The sequence below is a fragment of the Columba livia genome, chromosome 3 (assembly GCF_036013475.1).
Source record: "Columba livia isolate bColLiv1 breed racing homer chromosome 3, bColLiv1.pat.W.v2, whole genome shotgun sequence".
NCBI classification, from domain to species: domain Eukaryota; kingdom Metazoa; phylum Chordata; class Aves; order Columbiformes; family Columbidae; genus Columba; species Columba livia.
The window spans coordinates 82,826,738-82,840,033 of record NC_088604.1 but is presented as its reverse complement, the minus strand read 5'-3'; the positions used below and the strand labels follow the sequence as shown (position 1 = coordinate 82,840,033).

Genomic DNA, 13,296 nt, shown 5'->3' with positions numbered 1-13,296 from the left:
GGAGCTCCCGTTCTGACTGACACCATGTGAGAAGCACGACAGTGCACCAGAGAGAGGAAAGGGCTGGCTGCACAAAAACCTTTACAAAACAAGACCCAGTCCCACACACACAGTTGTTATGAAACGAAGCCATCTGCTCAAATGACTCAGTGAAACTTTGTCCCCCATGGATGTGAACAGAGTTTGGCCATTGGCCTCAACGAAGTCAGACATTTAGTTCTATTTTTAAAATCCTTGCCCATGCATCCTATTGCTAGTATGGATGTACTGTATTTGATGCTCTTACTCCTGCACTCCCTCATCTTTTCCAGCTAAAAGATACTTGTAAAAGTTCTCTGCTTCCCCCAGAGGAACACCCAACCCAAACCATGCCTCCCTGCTGTCCTACACGAGTTCCACTCCCGCAGACCGGCAGAGCTGGGAAGGTTGTCGTCATCTCCTGACCCATGTCACATTCGTGTCCATGGTCAAAAAAGTCACGTCACATTTCGTAATAAGATGGAGTTTAAAGGACCCAGATAGGACATTGCGTTTTCCTCCCAACCACTTGCTCTCACTTAGTTCAGCAACTGCAGCTTCTGCTGTGTAGTTTCTAGCATACAAAAATGATGGTTACAATTACTTTATGTTCATACAGGTTTTGCAACACAGATGCAATTAGGTTTTGGGCCATAGTTTTCACCCTACATATAACACTCCAGTGACAAGACTTCCAAAATCACCAAAGCCCTTGGCTCAGGGTGTATTGTAAGCAGCATGAAACAATACCGCCTTCTTCATGTGTAATTTCTTACTAACTTGTATTTGGATTAGGAGTCATGGAATACCGATGGCTTGTCAACTCAGGGCAATTTTCAATATTCTTCACAGGAATCTGATATTTCAGGCAATAACATTCATACAACTACAACTGTGGTTAAGAATTGTGCTGTACTGCCACCTTCTGATACAAGATAATCAGCCATTAATAATCCCATTATTGTGATAACAGCCCTGCAATATGAACCTGGGAGTAATTACACAAGAAACTGTTGTTCATTGTCAGTAAGCACGCCAAGATAAAAATTGATGTGAAATTGTGCATTTACTTTTGAAAATCCCCTTTCACGTTATGACTTACCGAATAAATTTTTCAAAAAGTCTGTTTGTACCATTTCGTTGTTGTAACATTTTCTCAAGCTCTATATCCACTGTATAACAGACTGAGGAGTGCAGTGAATTTTACAGCTATTCAGCCAGGACTGCAGGTGTAAATGACGAACAAACAACTGGTACGTCGTGGTGTGGGGAGGGCTGGGGGGTGGCAGAGGCAGGGACTACCCACGGGGGTGGCAGGACCCACTAGCCAGGGCCTGTCCCACCCCCAGCCAGGAGCAGGGCAGCAGGGGGGGAACCGGGGCAGCCCTGGCATCGGGCACGTCCCTGGGGACGGGCCCAGAGATTTAAGTCAGTGCTCTTCCCAAAGAGTCCTATGGGCAAAGGAACAGCAACTGTACTGAGTGTAGAGACGTACCCTGAAATTCTCCCCATTTAGTATAACTGAAAAATCATTTTGATTCTATGAAGTAACCAAAATTTCTTAAGCTTAGTGGCACAAGTAACCATGCATAAATATTTTGCACCTTTCTCACCTCTGTTTTCTAAGTAGAAAAGACGTTTGGAACAATTAAAGATGTCTTCCAATTTGGCTTTGTGAGGAATGTCTAATGACAACAGTTTCACTACTCCTTTGTAGTGTTTATACTCACTAATTGATTTATTAATTAAAAGTTCTGGTGATATTCTTTTGAGAATAGTAATCGGAAATATGAAAAACTACTTCAATAAATTTTAATGACAACAGCTTACAACAACCTCAGAACCCACTCAGTGAGACATAAACGTGTGTTTTATGTATTTTAAAACAAAAGCCATACTATTACATGTATGGATGTTTATGTCAAAATGAAGCTAAAGTAGCACTGACAGATATTCAAACTTAAAAAGCATGAGAATTAAGATTATTCAGGAATTTTTAAATTTCCTTCAGCTCTGTATCTTGTAGTCAGTTATGTCCTCCTCAGTCTAACAGCCCATGTTTTTATCTTCCATTGAACTTTTTCTTACTCCCTTAGACATATATTCTGTTTGTATTTCCACAACATTGCATGGTAAAGATATAGTGCATGCAGTTTTCCCTCCTGACTCCCATCTGCTTGTCCCATTCCCCCAGTTCGGGTCATCCCTTTTCAAAAAGGAGAAAGCTGAACAAGAAGAAGCACAAAAGAGAATGGCCGGAGCTATGGAACAGCATCTCCTAAGAGATTAAACACATCCAGACTCTTCAGCCTTAAACCACTGTGATGGAGGACAGATGTGACAAACAGCTATGAAATCATTAATGTTGTTGAGAAGATTAACAGAGAACAATTGTTCGCTATTTATCATAAGATGAAAAAAAACAGGAGCCACTCAAATCATGATGTGGCAGATGTACAAAAACACAACAAGAAATACAGTGTATTTGCTTAGTTCCTTATATGCCTCCCCCAAGTAACTATTGGTAGCTCAGATGAGGGTACTGGGCTAAATGGATTTTTGGTGCAATGAAGTATGATCACCTTTGTACTCATTATATTATTATAGTTATTATTTTTAAGTTATATAATCAAGCTATATGCAAGTTTCTTCCAAGTCTCCTAAAAACACCTCCCTGTCAGGGTAACATCCACCTCCCGCACTATCCGAGGATGAGGGACATGCGCGATGTGCTGCCACTGGAGACACCGGCTGAGGGCAGGTAACTGCGACAGACACTGGCAGGAACACCCCTCGATGTGCTGGGACTGTTCTGAAAGTAAGGGAATCCATACAGGATTCGGGACTTGTAGAGCCAAATGAGCTATCAGAACAGAAATTTTCCTAGTAATAGCTGCAGCTTAGAATTCTATGGTTTCCTCTTGCCTCTTGACTCTACCAGTCCCAGCATCCCCCTCTCAAACCGGTCTTTGTTTTCAACCACTGAGCGATGCAAAATGTCTATTAAACAAGTAAAGACATACTTGTCCCATCAGGGCCAAAAGGACTGTTTAGATTACATTTTCTGATAAAGCAGATGCATGTTGAAGGAGTTATTTATCTCTGTACTAGATCCTGTAATATTTCTGTGTGAAGATATTTACAAACCTGATGCTCACAGTTTTATCGCCTCCTTGATCGAACACCTCAAAAGCTTCTATAATCTTTTTCTCAATTTCAGCTACCGCACCATCTGCAAAAAGAAGCATAAGAAAAGAAAAAGAAAGATTCACTGAGCTGTTGCAACTGATTTATTTCCAATTTGAGAACTGCAACAGCAGAAGCACCAAAACTGATAAAGGGGCAGACAGGAGAGGTACTTGGAAAAAGCAAGTTGTTCTGAAAAAACACACTCTAAATGCAAAATCTGTCATTTATATTAATAATATGGCCTTGCTATGGCTCTGCAGCTACATCAAGTCTGGTGATAATGGTGCATCTCAGCTGCATGATCACCTGCCCAGAGTGTGCTACAGCTCCTTCTGCATCACGGGCCTGAGCCCCCCCTGGACACCACGACACCAATGGAAGGAGGAAGGTGAACCTGGGCCCAGGCCTGCCCTGAGATGGGGCTGAGTCACTTCATCCAGATTCCTGCATCCAAGGTAATATAAGTGCTCTCATGTTCACCGAGTTAGCCATCATGTATGAAAAGCTGAGAACCAGAAATAAAGAGATGGCTAAGATACATGCGCCGTGAATATGTCTCATGGTAAGTAATTTATTGTTTGGAAAGGAAGGTGATCTCAGTGTAGGGGAAGAAGCAATTTGCTGCATTTGCTTTTTATTTCTCAATCTCAAAGAATGGGGGAAGAAGACGCACAAGTTACCACACTTATATCTCATCTAAAGCCAGAAACTGCATTATTGGGGTAAGGGAAGTACCAGAAAATACATGCTGAAGACAAAAATGTAAAGAGAGGAAGGGGTCCATCTAAAAAAAAATCTTCCCAGCAAGGAAGCCAAAGTCAATAAAGAAGGAACTCGTTAGCCCATTTATTAATGTTTGACTCCGAAAGACATAATGTAGGAAGCAAAGCAATGTGGAGTTGATGTTCGGTTCCTGTGGCTAAATACAGCCCCAAACTCTGGCTGTCAAACCAGCTCTCAGGAGGCAGCATTTTGTGAGCATTTTGTGAGCCTCCGCAGGGATGCCGCAGGGAAAATTTCAGTAACAGAACATGAGACTGGCATCAGGTACACTTATTTTCTCATTTTCACACTTCTGTATTTTCAACATAATAATTAAGACATATCTCTCCTCTAATAGACAATTTATTTTCTTCTTTAGTCTCATCTGGTGTTATGTTGTTGAGCAGCTCTGACCAGCACTAAACCACTGGACCCTGTTTTACCAGGCATAACAAATTCATACCTAGTTTTCTACAGTCTCAATCATTTGGGAATCTCTGGGGCTGCAGCATGTAAACATTTTTTCCATTTGTTCTATTGCCCTCATAACACAAATGTGTTTTCTGGCAAAGGGTATCAAAACTGGACATAGCTAAACAATACATTAGCTTTGTGATCTCCCTGTCTTTATCTTGACCCATGAGCTTTTCCATCGTATTTTCTTTCCTGTGCTGTTGAGGAGGGCAGAGAGCAGCTGGCCAAGATCAACCCAACACAGGCTGCAAGCACCTCAACATAGCAGTGGATTGATCCAGATAAAAGTAAAGTGTTCTTCATACAGAAGAAAGGTGCATCCCCTTACAAAGGTACAGGTGCCTGCTGCTTCCCATCTGTGTTTGTTACTGAACTCCCCCAGAGGATATGTGAACAGAGGTAGGAATATATCCTGCATTCCTCTCCCTGACTTTATTCCCCTGATGGGAACACGGGCAGGTACAAGTACGATGGATTGGAGACCACAACTCACTGAGGAAGAAGAGTTCAGTCCTCAGATACAGGACAAGCTGTATTCTTTTCATAGCTTGACAATAATGCCTACCCTTTATGTGCCTAAGCAGTAAAATCCACATGTAATTCCTTTTCAAAAAGCACAGTTAAACCTAAGTAAGTCTAATTCCTTGTAGAACGGACCCTAAAGACTCTCAAACTACTAAATTTGATCATTTTTTTTGGTTACTTCAGAGTCATGGATCTAGTCTCCAATGTAGACTGTTGGGAGTTTAGTTATTGAGATCTGGCACTTCAGTTGTACACTATGTCTTGCAATAGAGAAATGCTGAAGGAATATTTATAGCTGTATATTCTTGGCTTGATGAGTAAGGCTTCTGTAGAACCAAAAATTAACCAGGGGAAGGCAGGGGCACATTTCCAGTACTGCAAGTACATAGCCATCGAGCCTTTTCAAGCTTCGCCTTCTGTGAAAACAGCATGCATCAATCTTGCATGTTTCATGAGTCCTGACAAAGGCAGATCCTGAAATGAAATTAACTTGATGATTTAATCTAAGTACCAGGTAATCTATATTTTTTTCCAAGAACTGAGAGGAAGTTGTGATTAAAAGCCATATCCACAGAAGAAAACATAATATACTGTAGCCCTCTCAAAGGCTCTTTGTGAGATGAGTGAACACCTAACAAGCTACTGCCTAAATCTCTTGTCCTTTCTCTAGGAATTAAAGCCAAAGATGCTCAACATAGTTCAGGATGGCAAAGTCAGTTATCTGAAGACTTCTACAATTCGGCTAAACCTCTCTTTGGAAAGGAGAAGAAAATAGATTCCAGCTCTAGGATAAGTAATGGATAAAGGTTTAAAATGATCACTTCAAGAAGGGCACCAAGAAATCAGACATGCAGTTAACTCAGCAGATGTGACTCTCTAATGTAGTGAAAACTCTACTCCACAGGTAGGTCAACGAAAGCTTCATGCTGCCCCGTGGAGCAATTCTTAGCAGTTTTCAGGAAATAAATACCTACATTCTGATTGACTAAAGCATTTCACTCACTTATTCTACTAACCAGAGAAACACTACATAATATCAAACATAAAATTATCTGATTATGTCAAATGGCCTAAATAAACACATACTGAAACATACCATGCCAAAAAAAGATTCCAATACCTACAACTACCTATTCCCTCAAATCCATCCTGTAGGAATGATACATTATTTCGGTTTTTATGCTGCTAAAATGCTTCAGTTACTTGTCATTTTTTTCTCATTTATTTTCCTACCACACAAAATGTCTTAAAATCCATTTCTCAGGCACATTAACTGAATAGTGTATTCAGTATCCATTTCCCTTCCTGTACCATCCTTTGCTGTTTTCCCAGTTTATTTAGCATGAACTAGATAAACCTTTAGATACTAGCAGTTAAGTAAAACTGGCAGAGAGTTGGGGCTCCCAAATTAAATCTGCCAGTTCTTTCAGACTGAACTGTTCCTCTTCAGCTTGTCCAGATTGTTCTCCAACACTCAGAGGCCCATTTGAAGCCAGCCTTTAAGCAGCACACCTCAGCTGTGACACTTCTTCTACAAAGACCACAGCTTCAGTCTTTGTAGGGAACAGGTGCAATTAATAGACATGGCTCTGCCAGACTCCTGAGTAACAAACACTTTAAAAGTGATTTCTAGTTGATACAATTTGCTAGATTCTACCACTCATTTCAGTGTATGAGCTTGCTTCCTTTTCTTCCTCCGGGCCAGTCACTCTGCTGGTTCAAGAAGCCAACCCTTCCTTTCACTGAAGAGAAATTATGTGCAGAAAAAAAGAAATATCAAAAGAACAGGCAGGCCAATATTAAGCAACCACACAAAATGCTGGGGAGCAACATCTGTTTGCTGTTCACAGGAAAGTTTAGTCCTAGTGCAGCCTGATGAACCTATTTACACAATGCAATACTCCGAAACTCTTTTCGTGCTACATAAAGAGTAAAATTAATGGTTGATTTATAGAAGCACCAGTGGAATTTATTTTATTACTGTTACTGCTCAACACATCTGAAATATTTATAAACATGAGTCTAGGCATATTTTAATAAATGTAGTCAATTTTATATTTAAACTCCTGTATGCATGTGGACACCTCATTAATTACTCCACCCTCTTTCCATGGCACTACATTATGGTTACAAGCAGGTGTGAGGAAATCCCTGAGGTCTCTGGCGACAGGAACCCTGTGCCACACCAGGCTGCCTCGCTGAACTAGTCAGTCTGAAAGGACAAGGGACACAACTGGGTAACCACAACTCAGTGACAGTTTCAGAGTCATTTACATGTTGTTGTTCTGGTTTTATTTAAAAGTGTTGTTATCGACAGCTCTTTTGTAGATCTCCCCATCCACTCACCAGAGCTTATCAGCAGGAAGCACAGAATCACAGCACTGGCTGCAGACTCCAGCACCATTTCCTCTCTTTCCCACCGGCCATTATTTCAACCCAAAAAGCAGCCAGCAACCCTGCGGCTGTCAGTTGAAAAACTGGGAATGGGATGCAAAGACTGCCAACAAGAAAAAGGAACATATTTAAGAAGGCAATGGACATAAGAGGGGACACAACTGTGCAGGCACCCGTATGAGAAAACGTGAGTCTTCAAGCCTGCTGCAATCTCCACTTGACCTCAGTGAACCTTCTCTTTCTGCTCACAGATCCAAGCTACAGTATTTAACCACTTTCCCTACACTGCTCCAGCACTTTTCCATAAGGCCCCCATGACCATCCCCCTCAAATCCTAGCTCTTCCCATTGTCCCCAAAATCACAAGTAACACTCTCTGTCTTGCCATACCATGCCAATCAAGGAGGAGATATGAGAAGGTGGTGGAGCCATGAGGAATATCTGAGCCAGCCGGAGGTGGAAAAGGCACAAAATGTGTTAAGTCCCTCCTCAAAAACTGAGCCTACTGCAGACTCAAAATCAAAAGGCTTGGCCAACAAACAGAAATAGCTAAACAGATCCTACTCCTTACAGCTTTACTATAGAGTTAAAATCCTAGAAATGTGTCAAGATGCAGGAACAATTCCCCAAGTAAGGAGACTGGTGCTGTTCCTGAAGAATACCATGCTCCCTTTAAGGGCAATTCCCGACTTATCATCTTGCTGTACAGGGCAAAAGGATGAAAGAGATGAAATAAAAAGCAAAAGAGATCTGATGTTTGCAGCCACCGTTTCAGCCGATCTCTTCCAAAATCCTTCACAAAACCACTAATGAAAATAAGGCCATAGGTGTTGAAGAAAAATAATGTGACTAGTTCTAATGAGAATAAATATACAATGTATATTTTCTAAAATGTGAAGCAACAAACCAGTAAGAGACTTCACAGTAGCAACTCCAAGAAGGTAATCAATTAGATCTTACCAGATCTAATCTGCCTTTTAAGCAAGTATTAACTGGACCATCACCTAGGTCGATGTATTAAAAAGCAGTCACAATACTCAGCATCACCAGCACAGGTGAAATCACAAACACTCTCAAATAAGTGCATCACTTTTATCAAGGCATTGTGTTTCCAGAACTAAAAGGGAAAACCAGCAAGGCATCATTAAGATGAATTCTCGGTGATTGTATCAGCATAAGGTGTTCCTATGCTACTGCTTCTCTTTCCTAACTCCAAAGCAAAGCATACAACTCCCTAAATTATTCTTCTACAAATGCTTGTGCTGCCTTCATTTTAAGTGCGGGGAGCTTGACTGACTTAAATATAATTCAGAAACCTTGCTCCACCCCAAAGACAAAACCCTTAGAGCATTTAAGTAATTCTATTCTAAGGAAATTACTGAGGAGAAAGAACACAGGGAAAAAACAATCTTGAGGCCATTTGAATTCGACTTTTTGGCAAGACCTTTCTGCTCTGTAGAAGAAAAGGCATACATTAGATTTTTTTCTAGTGACCTTCTTAATTTCAGAAGAAGCTTAATGTACAGTCAGCCTAATATGCTGAAACAGTAATTGTATGCCATGCTCCAAAAATACTGAGGCAAGAGAAATATTTTCTTCCCTACTCTGCACCTTCTCTAGCATGTACGATATTAATATATTAGATACCAGAAAATGAATAATATGATTAATCTATAAGCTTGTGAAACATGCAGTATTATTCCTTTGTGTCTCATGATACATAATGAAATAGTTTGAGATACGTACTTATTGAAGAGTCTTCATTCTGGAAAGACGAATCAAGCAGATTTTGAAGTAAAACAGGTAGTTTATAAAGCAGCTTGATTCCTCCAAAGAAGGGATAAACACATTCCTAAACAGCAATCTGAAGAAAAGAGGTTGACACAAAGTATTGATGGCACCAATGGGAAATATGTCACCTGAGTTTAGCCATTCGCATTGAATGAAGAGATAAAAGATTAACGGAATTTGTTACACGCCAGTTCCCAAGAAATGACCAGGCTGAGTTCTTCACTGACAATGGTACCTACTCCAGTTTGGGGGTCCAAGCAATGGCCTGCAGACACTTTCTCTCCTGGACAAGAAGCATCCCATGTTATCACAAATGACAACCTGAATTAGGCAACCTGAATTTTAGTCTGTTTCCTACAGAAGAATAAAAAATGTTTAACTGGTTTCTGCAGAGGTCACTTTCAAGCATTTTCAAAAAAGCAAAAATGAAGACTTAAAAACAGCAAAAACTTTTTCTTTTGTGTTTTTTAGAACTGTTGAGAACTAGCCACATCACTGCTTCTGGGCCAAATGCATTGTTGTTGTGAGTTGTCTCCGCTGCTTTATGACCCATTTTGAACTCAAGTAAGAAAATGGCTCAAATTTGCTTTTTTGTCTAACATAATTTCCATAGTCTAAAATAAATATAAAATAAACAGAATGTGATAAGTCAGTAGCAAAAAAACAAACAAACAAAAAAAAAACATAAAATGAGAAAAGCACATTAAAATTATGTATAACATAACCAGATTTATTTAAGAATGTATCCAATAGCAAACAGCAAATTTCAACGATGCAAAAACTGCAATTAGTTTTGCACCAACCTAATAATAGAGAATAAAAACAAAGGGACTATCTTTAAAAATAGATACACAGAATGGAGCTCTCTGAGTGAAACAACCAGAACAATTTTTGCAGAGACCTATGGCACATGGTGTAAATAACCATGAGAACAAAACCACCAGCAGCAAACAGGGTTTTAGAAAAATCAGGTAATTAATTTGATGCCTGATAATAAAATACAGGCTGTGGCACAGTTAAGTGCAAAAGCTACTTCAAATTCTGACACAAAAATATTAAACACAATTTTTCCTTTTTTCTCAACTAAGCTGTAGCATGGGCAAAATATATAATAAAGTGATGCAAAAAATTAAGCACTGTCTTGACTCCAGCTTTGCTATGACCATGAGTTTAATGTATAGAATGATGCTAGTAGTAAAAAAATAAGGAGAGTTCAGATCAACCACAATGGAAATATTTTGGTTATTTCAGTTATAAGTTGTCAAATCCACTAAAGACTTCCAAAATGATATAACAACTATGCATTTCAACCTCAAAGTTTAAAAATGTGACAATATGCAAAATATATTGAGTTGTAATAAGTCAGCTGGCAGCACCTACTGGAGCTACAAGTTGCCAGTAACTTTACCTGGTGAAACAAGATATCCTGATTATCCTAGGTTTTGATTGTTCAGTAGATGCTATTTTAAATACCATGGCATTCTAAGCTACCATAGTTTCGGATCTTTTAACACATGTGGGAACCAAAACTAACAAAACTAATGGGGCAATTAACAAACCATTTCAACTGTTGAGAAACAAACTAAGTACAGAAACTACTGCTGCCTCAATAAGCAGTCAAGCTTCTAGCTGCTATAACATTCTTAATCTAACACTATAATGTAGAACAAAGCAGGCCATGGAGGATGCCACATCAAGCTGGAAAAGAAGCCATAAATAGTCAAGGCCTTTTGTCACCTAGTATATCAAAAGGTGTTTAAATCCATAGTTCACACTGCCTCCAAAACATAGTCCATATTCAAGTGTCATTGATTTGAAATGGAATATACACCATTCACAAAGTCCTTGTCCCAGTCAACTCCCCCCAGAGGTGTTGGTGTCATGGTTGGTCTTGTCTACTACCCGCCCTTCTGGATCAAATATGGTTCTCCATCAATGGAAAAAAAATTCTTGCCCTCATGGTACACATTACTGTAGGCATCAAACCCATTTTAATGCTGTCACTGCCAGTTGCTCTTGCAAGATACCATTATTTTGCCAGCCCTGTGCTGGGGAAATAGCTCCCACACCAGTTCACAGAGATCAGTCTGTATCCTCAGTACTTGATAACTCGTACCTATCTGCCCCAATTCATAACAGCCTGAACAGCTGCTGCATCAAACCTGACTCTCACATCCTTACCAAGATCCTGTTTGCTTGCTCTGTCCAGAGCTTGTACTGTATTTCTTAAAGCCAGGGGATGCAGATGGCAAAGTACGTCAGCATGAAGCCCTAGTGGAACTACAACCCCTGCCTGGGCTTGTTGCAGAGAATGCATTTGCCTATGGAAATGGAGAAAGGAAAACTATGAGGGATACCTCGCAAAATCCTCAACAGATGCTTGCTGTAACACAGAATTGTTCATATGTTGGAGGGGACCACTATTTTCTGCATCACTTCCTACACTACAACCCTGACATCCTCCCTGTACCCAGGCTTCCAAAACAGAGACTTTAATTCCCCAGTTCCAACCAATTCTTTCTGGAGATCCCCAGAAAGGATCGAAATTTGTTTGTCAAATAAATAAAAGCCATCAGGACTTCCTACCTACAAAGTGCAAAGCAATCTTACTCTAAACTTACTGAAACTATGTACAACCGATTAGAACTTGCAAGTGAAGGGAAGAGGGGCAGGAAATGTTCAAGGTTAGGAGTGACCGAGTGTGCCTGAGTCCCAATGGATATCCAGCTCATGTCGTATGGTGTTTCTTACAGCCTGTAAAACTCCACTGAGTGCTCTTCAGGGCTGGACACGTGGCAGGTTTGCTGGTGGGGACGGCACACAGAAGTCTGGTGCCATTGAAAAAAAATCAGCAGCACGTGCTAAGGATGTGGTAAGGGATGCGACTCTATTCTTCCTATCACCCAGCTCAGCTCCTTAGATAAAAATGCACACAGGCAGATGTGGCTGACACCACCAGCTGACTCTGCTAGCTTTGTCCCGAGCACTGTTCCCACCGGGACTGCACCCCTTTACTCTACTGAATCTCCTTTCCCAGCTTTGCGCTTTTGGTGTCATAATCTTTGCATCTCCTCAGGTGTCACATGTGCCTGCATCCTTGGCAGTCTAGATCCAGCTCCAGGTAACGCAACTTATTTTTCAGGGAAAAGAAGGGGGTGATTAGTCTCTCCCCTGCCTTACAGGCAAGAAAATCCGTCCTCTTTGCTGTTCAGAGTTCCTGAGCAGCTTGCTGGTGAGAATAAGCTAAGTATACACAACCCTGGGATATATGGGGGAAGGATGCTCCAGTCATACAATTTGCTATGGAAAACTCCATTACCTCTACGCAGTTAGTCTGAGTGATGCAACATGGGGACATATCAAACCATGTCAGTGACAGTACCTCATGCATCTCAGGAAAGGGTCAACAAAATACACCCTGATGATTTTACTGTACACAATCTGTGCAGATATGCCATATCTGCATATATATCTATATATACTGACCCACCAGTCTTCATAAGCATCAGCAGAGAAGCCTGCAATTCTGGGAGATGATCAAGGAATACCACCTAGCTAAACTCACCTAGACTTCAATTTTCACAAACCTCTGCACTAGCAGACATTTGATGAGTGATCCTTTTTGTTTTCTTTTTTGCTGAGACAGTATGGAAGGAGTGTGTCCCACCTTCACTGTACAAAACAAATCTGGGATTTGGTCTACATCTACCAAAGAGGAGAAATGAAGGTATAGTGGCTGGCTGGTTGGCATGACCACACACCTGAGATGTAGCATGCATCACATTCCACATCAAAGCAATTAAGATGAGACAGACCCTGGCAGGGATTCCTGATCTGCCGGAAGCTCAGGCAGTGGCCCATAGCAGCACTTAGCCGAGACAGGCTAGTCCAGGCCTTGGAAATGCAGGTGTGCAGGCTGGGGCCAGGGTTTGGCTATAGCACTACATTCTCCTGCTGATGAAGTGTTCTGGAACCAGCAGCATGCCCAGAAAAAAAAAAAAAGAAAAGTCAGAAAACCACAAGCTGGCCTAATTCAGGTTCAAATTGCAAGACATTCTGACATTTTCTAGTGAGTAATTTGTAAGCCATGCTACGGCATTCCTTTTCAAGGAAAATGGCCCAGCGGAGGCCGCCATCCCCTGCC

General features: G+C 40.9%; 1 protein-coding gene across 4 annotated transcripts in view; it reads right to left on the bottom strand.

Annotated features, from left to right (window-relative positions):
- EFCAB2 (EF-hand calcium binding domain 2) overlaps nucleotides 1-13,296 on the bottom strand; it is a 30,895-nt gene that overhangs the window by 9,411 nt on the left and 8,188 nt on the right. For 2 of the 4 annotated variants that reach the window (XM_065057925.1, XM_065057926.1), the window contains exons 2-4: nucleotides 9,108-9,225; nucleotides 7,315-7,465; nucleotides 3,166-3,250 (exon numbers count right to left, since the gene is read on the bottom strand). The exons of 1 other annotated variant lie outside the window; for it this stretch is intronic. In XM_065057925.1, coding sequence (XP_064913997.1) covers nucleotides 3,166-3,250; nucleotides 7,315-7,372 — 143 coding nt within the window. In that variant the 5' untranslated portion in view covers nucleotides 7,373-7,465; nucleotides 9,108-9,225. The remainder of the gene's footprint in view (nucleotides 1-3,165; nucleotides 3,251-7,314; nucleotides 7,466-9,107; nucleotides 9,226-13,296) is intronic. One more of the 4 variants, XM_065057927.1, reaches the window with a different exon arrangement.